The sequence below is a fragment of the Hyaena hyaena genome, unplaced genomic scaffold, assembly GCF_003009895.1.
Source record: "Hyaena hyaena isolate Hyena2069 unplaced genomic scaffold, ASM300989v1 scaffold_406, whole genome shotgun sequence".
Taxonomy (NCBI): Eukaryota; Metazoa; Chordata; class Mammalia; order Carnivora; family Hyaenidae; genus Hyaena; species Hyaena hyaena.
Window position 1 is genome coordinate 1284224 of NW_024081038.1, and position 20541 is coordinate 1304764.

The 20541-nt window shown below is 37.0% G+C and overlaps 1 protein-coding gene across 1 annotated transcript in view; it reads left to right on the forward strand.

Annotated features, from left to right (window-relative positions):
- RRM1 (ribonucleotide reductase catalytic subunit M1) overlaps nucleotides 1–20541 on the forward strand; it is a 37916-nt gene that overhangs the window by 16147 nt on the left and 1228 nt on the right. The window contains exons 8-18 of the mRNA XM_039252049.1: nucleotides 4016–4157; nucleotides 5506–5589; nucleotides 6739–6900; nucleotides 7597–7676; nucleotides 8358–8559; nucleotides 11280–11429; nucleotides 11637–11858; nucleotides 14429–14505; nucleotides 17030–17165; nucleotides 18041–18136; nucleotides 19555–19743. Coding sequence (XP_039107980.1) covers nucleotides 4016–4157; nucleotides 5506–5589; nucleotides 6739–6900; nucleotides 7597–7676; nucleotides 8358–8559; nucleotides 11280–11429; nucleotides 11637–11858; nucleotides 14429–14505; nucleotides 17030–17165; nucleotides 18041–18136; nucleotides 19555–19743 — 1540 coding nt within the window. The remainder of the gene's footprint in view (nucleotides 1–4015; nucleotides 4158–5505; nucleotides 5590–6738; nucleotides 6901–7596; nucleotides 7677–8357; nucleotides 8560–11279; nucleotides 11430–11636; nucleotides 11859–14428; nucleotides 14506–17029; nucleotides 17166–18040; nucleotides 18137–19554; nucleotides 19744–20541) is intronic.

Consider the following 20541-nt stretch of genomic DNA (forward strand, 5'->3'; position numbering starts at 1 on the left):
CTCGCACTGTCTCTGTCTCTCTCAAAAATAAATGAACCCTAAAAACAAAAACAACCCTTTAGCAACATTACTGTATTGGGAATTCAAGGATATGCCAACATCAAAAACTGTATTAATGTAATCTGTTGCACTAACATCTTATGCCTTCAAATATTCTTTCATAATAAAAAAAATTTAGCAAAATAGACACACAAAATAACTTTCTTGTTTTGTTTTTTTTTGAGAGAGTACAAGTGAGTGAGGGGCAAGGAGATTGAGAGAGAATCCTATGAGGGGCAGAGAGAGAGAGAGTGAGAGTAGGGCTCACTCGGGGCTCATATTTAACCCAAAGCGGAGCTCAAGCTTACCTGATGTGGGATTTGAACTCAGGAACTATGAGATCATGACCTGAGCTAAAGTCAGATGCTTAATGACTGAGCCACCTAGATGTCCAGAAAATAACTTTCTTTATTTGGTAAAAGATATCCACTAAAAACTTAGATTTATCACCTCTGTTTTTAGCATTGTAGTGGAGATCTGAGCTAGCACTGTAAGATCAGAAAAAAAAGAATTGCAAATGAGAGAATAAAGCTGTAGTGATTCACAGATAATATGATTTTTACATAGGAAATTTGAGAGCATCTACAGATGCGTGATCAGAATTCAAAAGCGATTCTGACAAATTATCTGGATATAAATTCAGTATGAATTAATGAAGTTTCCTATTTTAGCCCTTAGAAGATTAACTTTTAACACGTATCATTTATAATACTGGAAGGTACTGAAAAATAAATCTAATAAAAGACTTGTAAGGCTTTTAAGGTGAAAATTCTAAAACCTAATGGAGGGACATTAAAAAAAACAATTAATGGAGAGTGATTTTATATCATAAATAAATTTGATACTATAAAGATGTCAGTTTTTCTCAAGTTAACTGGATCCAGTCAAAATGTCAACATTGCTGATTCCAAAATTTATTCAGAAGAGCAAAAGGCTAAGAACAATTTAGTAGGCTTTTCAAAGATACTAGGTCCTAATCCCTGGAACCTGTAAATGTTAACTTAGAAGGAAAAATGATCTTTGTCAGTATGATTAAGAAGGACCTTAACATAGGGAGGTTGTCCTGAGTTATCCAGTGGACCCTAAATCCAATCAGAAGTATCTTTATAAGAGAAAGGCTGAGGCAGATAAGATACATACAAAAGAGAGGAGGCAATGTGAAGATGGAAGCAGAAATTGGAGTGATGTGGTTATAAGCAAAGGAGCCACCAGAAGCTGGAAGAGGCAGGGAATATATTTTTCCCTAGAGTCTCTGGAGGGAGTGTTCTTGATTCTGGCCCAGTGAAACTTACGTTAAACTTCCGGCCTCCAGAACTGTGAGGGAATGAGTTTCTGTTTGAAGCCATCATGTTGGTGGTAATTTGTTAGGGCGTACACGGGAAACTAACATAAATAGCAATAGCAGGTTTTGAAGAAAAAGCTCTACCAGATTTCAAGACTACTATAATGCTATGGTAATTAAGACAGTGTGGTATGTACTCGGAGATAAATAAACCACAGGAATATATCAGAGAGCCCAGAAAGAGATTCAGGCTTATAAGGGAACTTGATGAATAATTGAGGTGTTACTGCATTTCACTGGGGGAAAAGGTGCTAGGGAAATTGGTTATCCTACTAGGGGAGATTAGATTTCCCATTTTCATTCCATATACAGAAATGTATTCAAGAAAAAAAATCTAATGTGAAAGAAAAATCTTTTAGAAGAACAGAGAAAATAGATAAATACCTAGTTAGAAGGATAAATATCTATTTTTCTCCCTCCCTGCTCTTTATTATGAATTTCAGATATTCAGATAAGTTTGAAGGAAGGACAGTAAGTATCCATACACTCACCTCTGCCTAGATAAAAAAAATATATATTACTACCATTTTATCATATATATTTTTTTATCTTTAAAATTAAAAAAAATTTTTTGACTGAGTTATTTGAAAGTGAGTTGTAGATATCATGACTCTTAATACTTCATGCTACATCTTAATGGGAGATTATATATGATCTCAGAGTGGTGAAGGATTTCTTAAAATAGATGTAATCGGTAAAACATCATAAAGGAAGAATTGACTACATTAAAATTAAAAACTAATGTGAACCAAAAATAAAGTAGAAAAACAAGTTTCAGCCTGACAGACGATATTGGCAGTGTATGTTAATATCAAGGGATTATAAGAAAAAGAAGGGGCACCTGGGTGGCTCAGTCAGTTAGGTGTCTGATTTTATATTTCAGCTCAGGTCATGATCATGGTTGGTGAGTTTGAGCCCTGCATCGGGCTCTGTGCTGTCAGTGTGTTGAGTCTGCTTGGGATTCTCTGTCTCTCCCTGCTCCTCCCCTGCTCACGCATTCACTTGCTCTCTCTTTCTCTTTCAAAAATAAATAAATAAACATTAAAAAAATTTTTTTAAGTGGGGGCAGCACGTGAGTGGCTCAGTAGGTTAAGCATTTGACTTTAGCTCAGGTCATGATCTCATGGTTTGTGGGGTTGAGCCCTATTTTGAGCTCTGTGCTGACAGCTCAGAGCCTCGAGCCTGCTTCAGATTCTGTGTCTCCCTCTTTCTCTGCCCCTCCCCTGCTCACACTCTCTCTTCTCTCCTTCACAAATAAATAAACATTAAAAAAAAAAAAAAGAAAAAGACCTAAAACTAAATAGAATCATGGGCAAAGGATAAAATAGTTCACAGAAGAAACTTGACTGGCCAGTAACATACAAGGTAATAAACTTTGCTAGTAACTAGAAAAATTAAAGTTAACGTAATGAGATAGTTCATACCTATCAGACTGATAAAAATTAAAAGGCTGATAATACCAAGTGTTGCTAAGAATGTAGAACATAGGGAACTCTCCTGCATTGTGAAGTGAGTATACTTACCCATCTGCTTTGGAGAATCTTTAGTAAAGTGGAACATATGCATATCTTTTGACCTAGCATTTCCCCTTGTGGGTTTATTTTCTACAGAAATCCTTAGACCTAAGCACCAGGTGGTATGTTCAAGAATTTCCACAGCAACATTGTTTAGAGTAACAAGCAAATTGGAAATAATCCAAACACCCATCTACAGGCAAATGGACAAATATATTGGCATAGCCATACAGTGGATCAACTTATAGCAAAGAAAGTAAACTAACTAGAGTGACATGTACCAGTAGGAATGAACGATATTGAGTTAAAAGCAAGTTGCAGAAAGATAAATATACAACTAGAAATTTAAAAATGTAGAACACATATAAATGTATTTAGAAGGTAGAGATGCATGGAAATGGTATAGGATTGCAATTAGACTATATATGTAGTGTCTGTTTTCTTGATGTAGGTGGTAGGTACAAAGTATATGTCCTATTATTCTCTGTATCTTTCAGAATGTTGGCATATTTAATGGAAAAAGTCAATGGTAGAATCCGTTTGAGTGGATGTGTATTCAAGATAGTAAAGAGATCATTGGTAGAGTAAGTAAGGTTCCTGAGGTTGGGAGCAGGATGAGATCCAAAGCCCAAGTTGGAGGGGTTGTCTTCCAAAAGACGGTAAAGCAGCTAACTTTCAGAGGACCTATCAAAGTATTGGTTGACCCCTGGATAGATGTTCTTTTTATTTCACAAATGTTTAATTTCTCTTGGCTTACTAATAGGTTGGAAAGACCTATTAGTGATCTTTGCTTAGGAATTTGCAGGAGAAAATGTGTTAAGGCACATCTGCAGTCTGATGGACATGTGAGTTAATATTTTAGACTTTATAAGACTTCATTCTAGGCTTAGCATCTGGGATAGGCAGCAAGATGTTTTTAAAATAATAAGATATGTTGATATGTCTAGTGTCATATCCATTAAAAGTTTTTTTTTTTAATTTTTTTCTAAAATAACTAGGAATTTTGTAAACTTCAAATCTTATATTTGCCCACCTTACTGTTTTTAGAGTATATAGTCAGTGTTGTTTCTCTGCTTTGTTTCATTTTCTTGCTGAGTTGTGACTTTTTTCCCTCCTGTAGCTGCTTCCTTCTGAGTATGAAAGATGATAGTATTGAAGGCATTTATGACACTCTAAAGCAGTGTGCATTGATTTCCAAGTCTGCTGGGGGAATTGGTGTTGCTGTGAGTTGTATTCGAGCTACTGGCAGCTACATTGCTGGGGTAAGCTTCTGTTTTATGACTAAAAGATTATAGGATAAAAAGATACACAGCCAGGTTTATGGCTGAGAGGGCATATGCTGGAGCTTGGGAGTCCTGGGTCTCTGTTAAGTGCTAGCTGGCTGTGTGACTTGGAGGGAGTCATTTCACTGTTTCTACCTTTTGATCTGTCGGATGTTTTTAGCTCAGATTTTGGAATTTGGATTTGATGCGGTAATAATAGCAGCTATCATTTATTGATTGCTTATTAAATGTTAAATCTGTTATGAAAGTTTAACTGAGTTACTCATTTAATCCTTGCTACAACCATAGGAGATGGGTACCATTAGAGACATATGGTAGGAACTTCACTCCTTACAATAACTTTGTGATTAAAGGCAATATCGTCTTCATTTTACAAGTGAGGAAACTGAGAAAATAGAAGATTACATTACCTCCAGAGATCAGTTGCTTAATATTTGATAGAGATAGGATTCATGTTTTAAAAGTTGGCTCTTTGTGATGCAAATTTAGCCCTTTGCTAGTTCATTATTCATTGGGAGTCAAGATGAGAATATTGGGTAAGAAAAACCTGGACTTAAATCCTGTCTCCTCTGCTTAGTAGAAACGCAGCCTAGCATAAGTTATTTTACATCTCTCGGTTGGTTTCCTCACCTGTAATGTGAAGAAAATATCTAATCCTACAGAAGAACATTAGGGAGTCCAGAAGGAAACTATTCTATTACGTAGTGTTTTGGACCACTTACAATAGTAGGGTGGGCCATTGCTCACTTACTAGACTTTAGACTGTTTAGACTTTCTAGACTGTTTAAAGGCTCACCTTGGAGGTAGAAGGATTATTTTTAAAATTTGATGAGGTATCTTTTAGGAGTCTCTATGTTTTCTTATCTTCATTCTAGAATGCATTTATTGTTGAGAATCTCCATTTATCTTTATTGTCTTCATTATCCACTGTATTATAATTCTTACTGTAAGTTGCCTTTTGGGAAAAAGACACTGTAGTTGTGTTTTAACTCTACCCAAAGTCCATCTTTATATAATGACCTTTATAAGGTATGCAGGTTAAGTTTAGCTACCCTGGTTTTGGAATCTTTTGACTAGTAATTATTGTATCTCATTACAAATTAGAGATGCAACAAGAGCATTACAACAACAATTAGAGGGAAACAACATTTTGTTTATTTTATATTGGGTGTTCTGTTTATAAAGCAAAGGGAGATATGGAGAGCAGATAAAACTTTATATAGATTGGGGGAGGGTAATTTGTTCACTGTTGAGTCATTTTCTTTTCCATGCTTACTTAGTCCCATTTTTCTCCTCCAGATGCCTTTATTCTTGGTCTCTCTTTCAGACTAATGGCAATTCCAATGGCCTTGTACCAATGCTGAGAGTATATAATAACACAGCTCGATATGTGGATCAAGGTGGAAACAAGGTATGCTCTGTTACTTGAAGTGTTGGAAATCAGGACTAAAAATCTTTAACTATGTATGCTTAAAATAAGATGATTTACCATGTATATTTGTAATTACTTTGCTTTTTTTTCACTGTAAAATCAATTTAATGAGATACAATTTACTTCAAAAATGCACACACTTTAAGTGAACAGTTTGATGGGTTTTGACACACATATATACTTATGTAATCACTGTACCAATCAAGATATAGAACATTTCCATTACTCCAAAATGTTTCCTCAAGCACCTTTGATTAATCACCCTATCACTCCCACCCATACATACTTTACCCTTGGCTCTAGGCAGCAAATGATCTAGTCAGCTCTTTATTATTTTTATTTTTTAAGTAGGCTCCACACCCAGTGTGAGGCTTGAACTCATGACCCTGAGATCAAGAGTCACACGCTCTACTAACTGACCCAGGCACGTGCCCCCAGGCAACTTTTTTTATATGACAGCTTATTGGCAAAGAATTTCTGAAATTGTGACTTATATTAATACCTAACCTTGCAAATGGGTTGTAATAGTCTTGTAGGGTTTTTTTGGCTTTTTTTTTTTTTTCAACAAAAACAAAACTCTGCCTGTTTCACAGAGAGAGAAGTAAAGTTGAGAGAATTGGATTGTTTACCCAGTGTTATCAGCAGGATAGTTTGCAGCTTGAGCCTGCCTCTTACAAATATGTGGACACAGTAATCACCTGGTAGTTGATGAATTTCCTTTGATAGACTTTAAAAACAATCTGTGGAGACCTTGATATAAGACATCCCTTTTTTGATCTTTAATAAAAACACAACTTATTGTCAAAGTGATTTTCTTTGGGCTTTGCATACCTATCATATAATGTAAAGTAGCTGGATGACAGCTGAAGAACAGAGCTCCGTCTGTAGTTCACTGTGTCACTCTGGACAAGTTATTTCATCTTTCTTGTTCTTATCAATTGCTCTTTTTCACTCCTAGAATTGTAAGAAAAATACTACTTATATTTATAGTATTTTATTTGTATTATGTCATTTAATTCCTTAATTGTAATGAAGATCAAAGGAGATATTATAAAAGTGCCCTGGAAAATATGAAGTTTCTTTGTCTCATTCAGAGTTTGAAAAGAATAATGATGTATTTGCCTTTAGCGACCTGGGGCATTTGCTATTTACTTGGAGCCTTGGCATTTAGACATTTTTGAGTTTCTTGATTTAAAGAAGAACACAGGAAAGGAAGAACAGCGTGCCAGGGACCTTTTCTTTGCCCTTTGGATTCCAGATCTCTTCATGAAACGAGTGGAGACTAATCAGGTAAGAAATAGGGACCTGATGGTAAGAACAACTTGATTGATATCAGCTTTCTTTTTTGTCCTCTTAAATCATGCTTAGGAAAAGCCCACCTACATGTTATGCTACGAAGGCATTTTAAGCAAGTTAAGAGATGCCATTCCTACCTTCTTGGATTTTTATTTCTTTAAAAATTTTTTAGTGTTTATTTATTTTTGAAGGAGAGAGACAGAACATGAGCAGGGAAGGGGCAGAAAGAGAGGAAGGCACAGAATCCTCAGGCTCCAGGCTTCAAGCTGTTAGTACAGAGCCTGGTGTGGGGCTCAAACTCACAAGCTGTGAGATCATAACTTGAGCTGAAGTTGGATGCTTAACTGACTGAGCCACCCAGGAACGCCTTGGATTATTATTTTCTAAAATAGATGCTCTCTGACCTAAATGCTTAAAAGATCATATATAAACAGGGATAACTAGATGTTTGAGCCCAAGCACAAAATGGTTATTTCTCCCATCCAAGTACTAACGAGGCCCGACCCTGCTTAGCTTCCGAGATCAGATGGGATTGGGTGCGTTCAGGGTGGTATGGCTGTAGACCAAAATGGTTATATCTACAGCAGATTTCCAAGAGAGTCTAGGTAGTCACCCTATCACTTGTAGTGTTCCTAATGGACTCTTTGTGGTTGGTTATTTGAAGTTTCTTATAGGTTCTTCCCTTTGTAGGACTGGTCTTTGATGTGTCCAAATGAATGTCCTGGTCTGGATGAGGTTTGGGGAGAGGAGTTTGAGAAGCTGTATGAAAGGTATCGGAAAAATTTTAAAGTAATAATTTTTAAACTTGTGTTTCTTTTTTGGGGAGGATCAAAATGTCAAAACATCATTAATCATTAGTCAGTTTCTAGGAATCTTCAGAAGCATCCAAGAGAGAATGTGATTAATAAGTTTATTTTGGTCAGATTTGCTACCTGAATCTTCACCAAAATTGAGTTTCTATCTTTTTTCTTATATCTTTGGGACTTATAAAGAGGTACTTTGGTTTTTAATCGATCCTTGTAAAAATTAAGGCAAAGAGTATTAGTTTTGTCAGATAGTACATTTGGCCAAAAAATAAAAAAGTTATGCTTTATGTTGCACCCAGGAATCAAGAACAGCTAGGGCACATGTCAAGAATTTGAATAACAGCACAACAGTAGGAGATTTGACTATTATTCCTTTTTCTGTTTTGACTGTTATTCCTTTTCCTTATGAAGGGTTTTGTTGATTTAGTAGTATTTGGGTATGTTTGAATGGGTCCAGAGATGCCTGATTTTCCTCTGTGGCTTTAGCCACAGTAAAATAAATATCATATTTCTTACCCCCCTCTTTTAACAAAACCTAGTAAACAACTTAAGAGTTTTCATAATTTTATATTTTAGTGTCTTCAAGTTGTCTGCAATAAAGATTTTTTTAGGGAATATGAAAATAATATTAGCTTTGCCTTTCAGTTATGAGAAACAGGGTCGTGTCCGCAAAGTTGTAAAAGCTCAGCAGCTTTGGTATGCCATCATTGAGTCTCAGACAGAGACAGGTACCCCATACATGCTGTACAAAGATTCCTGTAATCGGAAGAGCAACCAGCAGAACCTGGGAACGATCAAATGCAGCAACCTGTGCACAGAAATAGTAGAGTATACCAGCAAAGATGAGGTAGGTAGAAAAACTTCTGCCCAGAGTACTGAGAGAAGAATGTTAGTTATTATTTGTGAATCCCTAACTTGACTTCACTTCAGGTGGGGGAAGGGAGTTTTCATAGTTTGTTGTAAATAGAAAGGCACTAAAGTAGAGATTATAAGGGAACAGATGTGATCTGTGCCCTCAGATATCTTACAGTCTAAGCCATGTAGTAAATGTGTAATCACCTTTTTCTTACACACACATTGTTGTAATAATCTTTACTCAGTGTTCAGTCATGGTGGATTAGGACAAACACAGAAATGTGTCAGGATGTTCATTCAGTTTAAAGTATGTAATAAGCAGGTAGAGAGTCCTTTCACTGAATGGTAAGACGAAATTCTAATCTCAGATCTTTAAGGCGATTCATAGAAGAGGTAAGGAGAGAAATGGGACATAGATTTGGTTTCTTTAAAAAAAAGTTAATAGAAAAACTTTCCATTTGGGAAGCCTGTCAGACAGATCCGAGACAGGAATTGGCTTCATACAGAGAATGTCAAAAAAGTTTGTTTTGATGGAGTAAATACATTATGGAGAGATGGCTATAGCTGAGGGAGGGGAGATAGTGGGTGAAAGCTGGCATGTCACAGAGGTAGGAAGCCCTTGTAGTTTCCTGGAAAGAAAATAGCATCAAAATGCTAGGATGAGAAGGATGGTTCTTTTTTCTGGTGATAGAGGGTCTTGGTGTGAGAAGAGGTTGGAGGTTAGCCTAAGGAGATTGTTGCAGTGGTTGGATGACAGGCTCCTTGAATGTTGGATATAAACTATGGAAAGGAGGAGGAAGGAGCAGATCCCATATGCCAGGACCTAAAAACTGTGACAAATTAAAAGTTGGGAAGAAAATGGCAAGGGAATTAAACATACTGCTAAGGTTGCAGTTTAATTCAACAAAAGTTACTGAGCACCCCCATGTGTAAGACACTGTACCAAAGTGTGTGCTCTGGGAGATAGATGATTATGACTCAACCTCTGCCCTCCTGAAACATAATTCATTGTTGGAGAAAATTGGTGTATGCTCTACTCAAGTAACTATTATACAAGATAGATTATGCTCCCAAGACTAGACTGACCATCTTTAAAACAAAAATCGGATCATATCATTCCTCCATATAACACTCCTCTTTGACTTTCCAGCCCATCCAGAGTTTGTTCTTTCTTTTTTTATTTGAAATACAATTCTCCTACCATGAAATTCACACTTCTAAGTGTACATTCCACTGGTTTTTAGTATATCCACAAGGTTGTACACCCATCAACAGTATCTAATTCCAGGACACTTTTCATCAACCCAGAAAGAAACCTTGTACCCATTAGCAGTCACTCTCCATTCCCCTCCTTCCCTAGCCCCTGGCAGTTACTAATCTGTTTCCTGCCTCTGGATTTGCCTCTTGTGGGCATTCCATATAAACAGAATCATATAATATGATGACCTGTTGTGTCAGACCTGTGTCACTTAGCATGTTTTCAAGGCTTATCTGTGTTATAGCATGTATCAATACTTCATTCGTTTCTATTCAGAATTCTTACAATGCCCTCTGAGGTCATGCACAACTGGGGATCCCTAGCTCCACTGTTACTTTCCCTCCTTGTTCGCTGTGCTCCAGCCCTACTAACTTCCTTGCTGTTCCCAAACATATCAAGCACACTCCTTCCTCAGGGTTTTACTGTTCACTTTACTTTGAGTATTAAAATGCTTTTACCCCAGATAGCTACATGGCTTACTATCTAACCTTTTCAGTTTTTTTGTTCACATGTCATATTCTCAGTGATGTCTTCCTTGCTATTTAAAAATGGCATCCTTCTGTCTTTATTCCTAGAACTTGTTTGTCTTTTCCTCTCTTATTTTGCTCCCTAGCATTTATCAGACTCGGATCATGGGATTATGTGATCCGTGTTATGCTTTATAAATGGCCTCTTAGGCAACATGTGTAGAATTGAGTAGGTATGAAGGGCATGTCTAGGTGAGAGGAGTTGAGAGTTTGAGTTAGGGTAGTCCTAATCAAAGTGGAAAAGAAAGTATTCATTTAACATTATTTAGCATTTATTATATATAAGATGTGGTACTAGTACTATAAACATAAGGGTAAATAAGATATGATTATTTTCTGAAGAAGCTTATCACCTAGGGTGGTATAGTGGAAAATCACCTGAAGAGCTTTTTCAGAATCCACAAACTTGGATCTCCTGTTGTTAAGAGCTTATCAGAATCTGAATCTCAATGAGAGTAAGGTAGGAATGTATGCTTTGGAAGAGCTTTCTACAGTGATGGAAGTGTTCTGTATCTGGTGGTTATTGAGATCATGAAATATGACCAGTGCAACTGAGAAACTGAGTTTTTTATTTTATTGAAATAGCTACATGTGGCTAGTGGCTGGTGTATTTGATAGCACACATCTCCTGACTGAGATGAATATACATAAAAAATTCTAGCACAATGGAATGTATGACTGGCAATAGAGCCATGGAATATGGAACACAGATTCTCCTCCATCTTACGTCTTTCACTGGTGCATGTTACAACTCACATGTAAATAGGTATTGGGATTTAGAAATGAACAATGAAGAGGGAGAAGATAAAGATAAAAATGTTATAATTTATTATCATAGAGCATTAGAGGCTTACGTGGTGCTGTCTTTGACACAGGGGGAGGAAATAAAAATTGTGTGATTCTTGACCCCTTTTCTTTGCATTCCAGGTTGCAGTCTGTAACTTGGCTTCCCTAGCCCTAAATATGTATGTCACGTCAGAACACACATATGACTTTAAGAAGTTGGCTGAAGTTACCAAAGTCATTGTCCGAAACTTGAATAAAATTATTGATATTAACTACTACCCTGTCCCAGAGGTATGAATAGATTTTTCTGCTTATTGGTAATTATTGAAATCCAAGCTGGAGAGAGTGTATCATGGTCTGCCAGTCACCATTTAAATGGCTGTCAGTGGAATGGTGTGAGAAAATGGAGATAAAAAGAGAGCATGTATCATTTGGTGCAGAATGTTTCCTTTTCTGTTCAGTAATGTCTCTTTCTTCTCTAAATCTTTTGGCACAAAGGCATGCTTATCAAATAAACGCCATCGCCCCATTGGAATCGGGGTACAAGGTCTGGCAGATGCTTTTATTCTGATGAGGTATCCTTTTGAGAGTCCAGAAGCCCAGTTACTGAACAAGCAAATCTTTGAAACCATTTATTATGGAGCCTTGGAAGCCAGCTGTGACTTGGCCAAGGAGCATGGCCCTTATGAAACCTACAAGGGCTCTCCAGTCAGCAAAGGAGTAAGTATATGGATGAAATTTCTTTTTGCCTGTAAGTTCCTATAGTAGGCTGAATGGTAGCCCTCAGAAAGATATGTTTACATCTTATCCCCAGAATCTGTTTTGATTTAAAAAGCATCTTTGTAGGTATAATTAAGGAGTTTGAAATGAGATATTCCTGGATTATCCAGGTGGTTCCTAAATCTAGTGACAGTATCCATAAGGAGACAGAGAGGTGGAGGACGCAACATGACGATGGAGGCAGAGATGAGAGTAACACATCCACAGCCTAAGAACGCCGAAGGCCACTAGAAGCTGGAAGAGGCAATGAACAGCGTCTCCTCTAGAGCCTCTGGACGGAGTGTGGCCCTCCCAACATGTTCATTTTGGGCTTCTGGCTTCCAGAACTATGAGAGAATAAATTTTTGCTATTTTAAGCCACCAAATTTATGGTAATTTATTATAGTAGCCACAGGAAACTAATATGATACTTCTGTTCTCTTGAGTTAAAAAGATACTCTTTTTTTTTGAAGATTTAATTTTTAAGTAATCTCTACACTCAACGTGGGGCTTGAATGTATAACCCTGAGATCAAGAGTCACATGCTCCACTGACTGAGCCAGCTAGACTCCCTTTATCTTAGACAAAGTTCTTTTTTTTTTTTTTAAAGATTTTATTTTAAGAAATCTCTAGCTATACCAGCGTGGGGCTTGAACTTTCAACCCCGAGATCCACAGTCCACGTTTAATGCCAGCCAGACGCCTCTCTGCTTTATTTATTCATTCATTTATTTATTTATCTATCTATTTATTTATTTTTAACGTTTATTTATTTTGAGAGAGAGACAGAGTGTGAGCAGAGGAGGAACAGAGAGAGGGAGACACAGAATCCAAGGCAGGCTCCAGGCTCTGAGCTATCAGCCTGATACAGGGCTCTAACTCACGAGCCATGAGATCATGACCTGAGTAAGACCCTCAACCAACTAAGCTACCCAGGCGCCGCTCCCTTTTATTTTAATGTTTTATTTCGAACTAGTCATTGGGCCTAGGGACCTAAAAGTGACCTAAGAAGAATGTTAACTGTATTAGTTTTCTTTCGCTAAATTTAGTAGATTAAAACAACATACATTATCTCCATTTCCTTGGGTCAGGGGTCCAAGCTTGCCTTAGCTGGATTGTTTTCTTTGGGTCTTGTAAGGCTAGATAAGGTGTTGGTAGAGACTGTAAGAGCCCTCTTCTAAGCTCACCTGGTCGTTGGCAGAATTCATGTCTTTGTAGCTGTAGAACTCAAGACATCTTGCTTTTTCAATGCCAATAAGAGGGAATGTCTCATTTCAAGAATGCCCGAGTCCTGGGGCACCTGGGTGGCTTAGTCGGTTAAGCGGCTGACTTTTGCTTAGGTCATGATCTCGCGGTTCGTGGGTTTGAGCCCCCGCGTCGGTCTCTGTGCTGACTGCCAGCTCAGAGCCTGGAGCCTGTTTTGGAGTCTGTGACTCTCTCTCTCTCTGACCCTCTCCTGCTCATGCTGTCTCTCTCTCTCTCTCCTAGAAATAAATAAAACATTAAAAAAAAAATTAAAAAAAAAAAAAAATGTCCGAGTCCAGTTGCTCTTTTGAGGGCTTTTATCTGATAAGTCAAGTCTACCCAGGATAATTTCTCTGTTTATCTCAAAATTAACTAATTGGTTACCTTTTCTGCAGAAACTTTTCACCTTTGCCATAATTATGTGCATGACATCCGTCATATTCCCAGGTCTTGTCCGCGTTTGGGAGGAGGACATTGTACATGGGCTGTGCACCAGGGGTTGAGAACCTGGGAACTGTCTTAAAATTCTGTCCACACTGCCTTTATTGTTGGTAGAATGAGTCTCTTCAGTGTAAAATAAAACGCCATTATTTTTAGTCCTGATGTTCCTGCTGATTTTTGGAAAATCTGATACGTAGTGGTTTGAAAATAGGTGTTTAGTAGCTAAGTAAATAGATCAAGGAGCCGATCAAAGCAATTAAGAAAGATGAAAATAGAGTAACACTTTACTGTACAAAAAGAGAATGTACGTCAGCAGTATACTTTTGTGAATGTTAGGATTTCCTGGTTTGTAGATATGGGTCCTCTGAGGGCTCACAACAGGGACTTTGTGAAGAGGTATAATAGCGAAGAGGTATGCCTTAACCAGTTTTTTTAGCCTGCTTTTTTTTTTTTAATGTTTATTTTTGAGGGAGAGAGACAGAGCAGGAGTTGGGGAGAGGCAGAGAGAGAGAGACGGAGATGCAGAATCTGAAGCAGGCTTCAGGCTCTGAGCTGTCAGCACAGAGCCCAACGTGAGGCTTGAACTCACAAGCCGTGAGATCATGACCTGAGCTGAAGTCAGACACTCAGCTGACTGAGCTACCCAGGTGCCTCTAGCCTGTGTGTAATTAATATGACTGCATGGAAGTTTGGCCTGGGGAATCTCTGGACTTTGTATTCCTCACACAGTTCTACTAGAAGACATTTGTTGGGATGTGGGGCATGGCAGTTAGTCATTTGGTTTTTGTCATGGTCTTAAATTGTTATAGAGTGATTTATCATAAATTTGCATTGTTTATTCCCTAGATTCTTCAGTATGATATGTGGAATGTTACTCCCACAGACCTATGGGACTGGAAACTTCTCAAGGAAAAGATTGCAAAGTAAGCAAGAGATGTAAGGTAGCTTTAAGTAAGAGTTTAGGCTCTCTTTCTGGCTTTCAGAAATTAGGTATGTTATTTTAACTTCTGACACTTATTTTCTCTTATAAATGGGACATATATGACCTATCTACAAAATTATTTTTGTAAAAATACTTTGTAAGATAATATATGAATAGTAACCTGCAGATTGCTTGGTGCAGTGAAAACATTTGAATAAATGGTAGGTATTATTATTAGCAGATCTTGTTTTAGGGGCTAAACTGTCAGGATTAAGCAATTCTTTTTCTCATTAAACTTCATACTTCCAAGTGTGCTTGCTTTTTAAATGTTTTTCACTTTCATTTATTGCTTAGCCCCTTGGGCACATAAATGGGTTTTGCTGAATTGATTGTTATAGGATAAATTAGGGATTTTGGAGAGGTTTTGGAGGGTAATGTGTTAAACTCTGTGAAAGAAAACTGAAACTTGAGGTTTTTTAAGGCCTTTCAAACTAATAAACATAAAAAATTTAAGGACAGGGAGACATTTGCTTAGTGTTTTCATTTTCTTCATGTGTCTGTCATCTCTGGATTAATGCATATGCAAAGTGTTTAATGTTTACAGAAGGAAGTAATAGTTTTTAAAATACTCTTTAAAAATATCTTTTTGCCTTAAAGTTGTTTTATTACTCCAATAATACATGTTAGAAAATTTAGGAAAATATATGTGTGAAAAGGGAGTAAAATAAAAAGGATCCTGGTACCACCTCCCCCAAAAACCTGTTTGTATCTTCTAGTGTCTCATCTTTTAGATTTTCTTCTGAACATGTGTGTGTGTGTACATTTACATGCAAATTCAACTTTTACAAAAATGGACCTGTAGTTTATTTTTTGTTTTTTTTCTCAAAATACTAGATATTTTTCTATACACAACTTTTTAAAATTTCAAAATAAATACATGAATAATAAAATTTAAATACAGAAAGAAAATGGAAATTAAAAGCCCTTCCTTTTTTTATTTTTAAATGTTTGTTTATTTTTGAGAGAGAGCCTGTAAGCAGAGAAGGGGCACAGAGAGAGGGACAGAGGGTCCAAAGCAGGCTCTGTGCTGACAGCAGCAAGCCGATCTGTAGCTTGAACTCATGAACCGTGAGATCATGATCTGAGCTGAAATCAGAGGCTCAACTGACTGATCCACCCAGGTCCCCCAACAGCCCTTCTTTATACCTCTTCTGCCAGCCACTCATTCCACAGAACAAACAAAAACCAGCTTACTCCTTTTCCCAGAGATAACCGTTCCTAATGGTGTGTATTTTTGTAGACCTTTTTCAGTACACTTGCAGGTGCATACAGTTTTGTTCCAAAGATGTGATCAAACTTGACATATTCTAAGACTTTTAGTGATTTCTTTTGGACACCCTTCTTTTTTTAGTCCAGGCAGATCTGCCTAATGTTTTTAATGATTACAGACAATTCCATAGTTTGGTATGTGCCATATACATATATGACTTTTCAATACATTTTCCTATCTTTGGACAGGAAGTCACTGTCCACTTTACTGAGGAAGTAAGACATGAAGTCTTTTGGTGGTGTGTTTGATGCCTCAGAATTACAAAGTGACAAAGTGAGATTAATTAAGATCCGATTTGTACAGGTTCCATTAGGATATGAAGCTTTAAGCTAAGTACTGTATGAATCCAGAGGTATAGAACCTAGTAAAGACAAACTCTTTGAGAAACTTTAGACTTAAGTAAGGCAAGACACATAACACAAGTGATTAAAATATATATAAAAGTACATGTCATAGAAAATGTTTGCAGAAGAAATATTTATGTTTGGCATTTGTGTTGAGTATTGTCTCCCCTGTTGGGAAAGATGTTCTAGAGTAGTTATCTCTTAGGCTGAGCTTTAAAGGACAAGCTAAGGGCAGTTAGAAGATTTTTCAGTGTTCAGAAAGTATACTCTTCCTTAAGCACTCTCTTTGGCAGCGAATAGAGTCAAAAGATGTTAACCTTCCTCTAGGATTGTATGATTGATGAGATAATAGAGAAAGTCAGGAATATATATACTCTGAGCATAATTGTTTCCTATGGAGAATTTTGGTGATAGGTGTCTGGTTGTAACCACTTTCACATCATTATTTTTCCTTAAAGGGCTTAGCTCAGTGATTATATAGGCACTTAGAAAGGAGTGAGGGTTGAATGAATGTACCCTGATACAGATGGGAATTCTCTAAAAGCCATTTGAGTATTTCCCTGGGCAAACTAGTGTATCAAATGCTAATAAGTCATGGCATGATAAGAATTGACAGCACTAAAAACTGTGCTAATTTAGTTTAGGAGTAGGGCATTTAGGACAGGGCAAGCTATAACACCCATACTGTGAAGTTGCATCTCTGTCAGGGTTACATTCAAAAGTCATTATGTGAGTCTAATGCATGTATGGTGTCACTCACAGCATCTGCATTTACTCAGTGACATAAAGTATCTGCCTTCTTGGCAGATTATAGCTTTAGGACCAGCATCTGATAATCTTCTTTTCTTTAGGTATGGTATAAGAAACAGTTTACTTATTGCCCCGATGCCTACTGCTTCAACTGCTCAGATTCTGGGAAATAATGAGTCCATCGAACCTTATACCAGCAACATCTACACTCGCAGAGTCTTGTCGGGAGAATTTCAGGTGAGAAGATCACAACAAGACCTACAGGAGATTGTGCAAAAGCCCGATGTTGGGAGTAAATGACAGCTCCTATTTAGTATGCCCCTTTTAGCTTAGTATAGGGACAAAGCTTTGATAAAGTGAATCATCTTCATCTCCAGGATTATTCTATTTCAGCACATAATAGACATTTAATAAATATCTGTCAAAAGAATGAATCTATTGAGGGTTACATAGGAAAGTGACTTGTTGATGTTCACAGGATATTTAATACCCTGTAATGATAATGATGTGTACTATAACCTGAGATGCCCAAGTTGACGATACTCAAGCTGTATGCAGTGAAACCTTAAGATGTATGTAGAAATAAGAAGTATATAGAACGATGACAATGGTTCTCAGCCTTGTTTACAAATTAGAATTTCTGATGGGTAGGACTAGTGTCATTTTTACAGTTCCCACATAATTCCAATATGCAGCTAGGGCTGAGAACCACTAATTTAGAAAATATTTATTTGTAAATTTCTAGATCTCCTGAAATAAATTTCTGTAAGATTTGGAGTAGATGCATTTCTAATTTTTCTTAAGTATTTGTTGTATTCTTTCTCAGAAAAAAAATTAATCCACATAGATTTACCCATTTTAGGCAATGCTAGTGCTTTTCATCTTTGCAAATATTATGTTTTCTTGAATAACAGGTCAAGATTTTAAAGGAATACAGCTTTTGCTTGGTAGAGTGGGCCTCTCAGTTTTATAAAATATAGAATTTACTAAGTAATCTAATGTTAAATACTTCTCTAAATGGCCTTATTTATTTTAAGTTCCAGGCCTGTGATCCTGTTTAGGCCCTGTCATTCTTAATTATTCCTTGGCATCTTTTTTGCTTTTTCATTCAGATTGTAAATCCTCACTTACTGAAGGATCTTACTGAGCGGGGCTTATGGAATGAAGAGATGAAAAATCAGATTATTGCATGCAATGGCTCTATCCAGGTACAGAATGAAAATAAAGTGTGCTTTTTAGTGGCTAAGTTGGAGGACATTAGTACCTTCTCTCTTATCCCAGGCAGTGGAGAGAAAGAATGGTTATTCACTGTGGTCATATAGGCTTATGTTCACCTCTGCATTATTGTGCTAGGATTATATACATCTTCACATAGCTAGGCCTTTCCCTCTTGTTTGTGTAATAATATCAAACAGTCGTTTCCAAATTCTCTGTACATATGAATCATTTGGGGAACTTTTAAAATTCTGACGCTTAAAAAAAAATAGGAAGCTTGGGTTGCATAACAGTTAAATTAGAATGTCTGGAAATGGGAGCTAGGCATTAGTATTTTTTAAATACCATCTACGTCATTCTAAAATGCATCAAAGTTTAAGGGCCACAGATATAAAGTGAAATTAGAGAGTCAGACTTAATTAAAAAGTATGGTGGAAATTGGGGACTCAGAGTCCAAAAAACAGAGCCACAAATAGTATTTAACAATAAAATATCTGCATATTTGCAGCTGAGAATCAAGAAACACTTATTCGTTAAAAAAATTGTTTTTAATGTTTATTTTGTTTTTGAGAGGAAGAGAAACACCATCAGCAGGAGAGGGGCAGAGAGAAAGAGGGAGACACAGGATCTGAAAAAGGCTCCAGCCTCTGAGCTGTCAGCACAGAGCCCAGTGTGGGACTTGAACTCTGAACGGCGAGATCATGACCTGAGCTGAAGTCAGATGCTGAAGCAACTGAGCCACCCAGGCGCCCAAGAAGCATTTATTTGTAGATGGAGACCTCTGTCTAAACATTTGTCTCCTTGGTAACAGATAAAAATTTCTGTAACAGTTCTATTTTTGCTAGAAGAAATGGTAACATTATTAGCTAGTCTGTATGTTTTGATGCAGATTAACCCTAGATGTAAGAAAACATTCTTTCTCTTGACTCCAAAAGAGGTTTGTTTCATTGCTTACCCTGATCGTGTACCTGTGAGTTATAGCCCTGATTATTTGTTTTTTCTGTAAAACTCAAGGGTCATTTATTGCTGCTTAGCTCCTTCCTTTATGAAGAGGTAAGCAGTCTTAGGAAACTTGATAAGGGTCATATTGTATGATACTGATTGGTATGGTCAGATCTGACAAGAAATAGAACTAAGGCCAGACCCTTGTATCATTAATTATGTTAATTATAGGGACGCCTGGGTGGCTCAGTCGGTTGAGCATCTGATTTTGGCTTAGATTATGATCTCATGGTTCATGAGTTCAAGCCCTGCATTGGGCTCACTGCTGTCAGTGCAGAGCCTGCTTTGGATCCTTACCCCCACCCCCTCTCACTCTCTCTCTCAAAAATAAAAAAAAGATTTTAAAAAGTTATGTTAATTATACTGATTTCTTCAACCAGAGTGCAATAAACATTTGGTTTTCCTTCAGAGCATACCAGAAATTCCTGATGATCTGAAGCAACTTTATAAGACTGTGTGGGAAATTTCACAGAAAACTGTTCTTAAGATGGCAGCTGAAAGAGGTGCTTTCATTGATCAAAGCCAGTCTTTGAACATCCACATTGCTGAGCCTAACTATGGCAAACTCACTAGTATGCACTTCTACGGCTGGAAGCAGGTTGGTGGAGGAAATCAAGGACTTGTTGCCAGCTTGAGATATTTTGGAATTCGAACAGTTTTATATTCTAGCTGCCTATTTAAATATTGCCACCTAGTTCTTTCATTTCAAATCCAATATGTTAAAACCAAACCATGATTTTTGTACCAGATTAAGCTCTCACTTTGGATTTTCTTGTTTCTTTTAGGATTATTTCATTACTAGTTTTAAAACCTTGGAGTTACCTATGACCCTCCCTTTATTCTCCGTACAGTTACTCACCAAGTTGTGGTGGTGGTTCCTTTTTACTGTTTCTTGAATATCTTTCTTCCTGTTCCACTACCATTATTCTTGCTTCTTAACTGATCTCTTTGCTGCTAGTATCTGCATTATCTTATGCATGGTTGCCATTTCTAAAATAAAACTTTACACATGTCAACCCACTATTCAAAACATCCATTGTTTCTCCACTTTATCTACAGTATAAAAGCCAAATTACTTAGCTTGTCATTGGCAACTGTAAAGTCCTGTAATTCTAGATTCTATTCTTATTACCTGGCAATATGCCAGGTATTTATGTGGAGTTAAATTTTTTTCTTTTTAATTTAAGAGACATTTATTGAATACATACTATGTGCAAAGACTGGGGATACCAAATAGAAGATGATGACACTTATCCTTGAAGTAGTCATCATCCATTCTTTACAGAGACACAGTCTAGCTCAAAATGGTTATAAGGCAGACGTTGTCTTAGGCAGACATGGAAGTCATACACATAAAAACAAAAAACGACTAAAGAACAAAAATATTTGACATTTC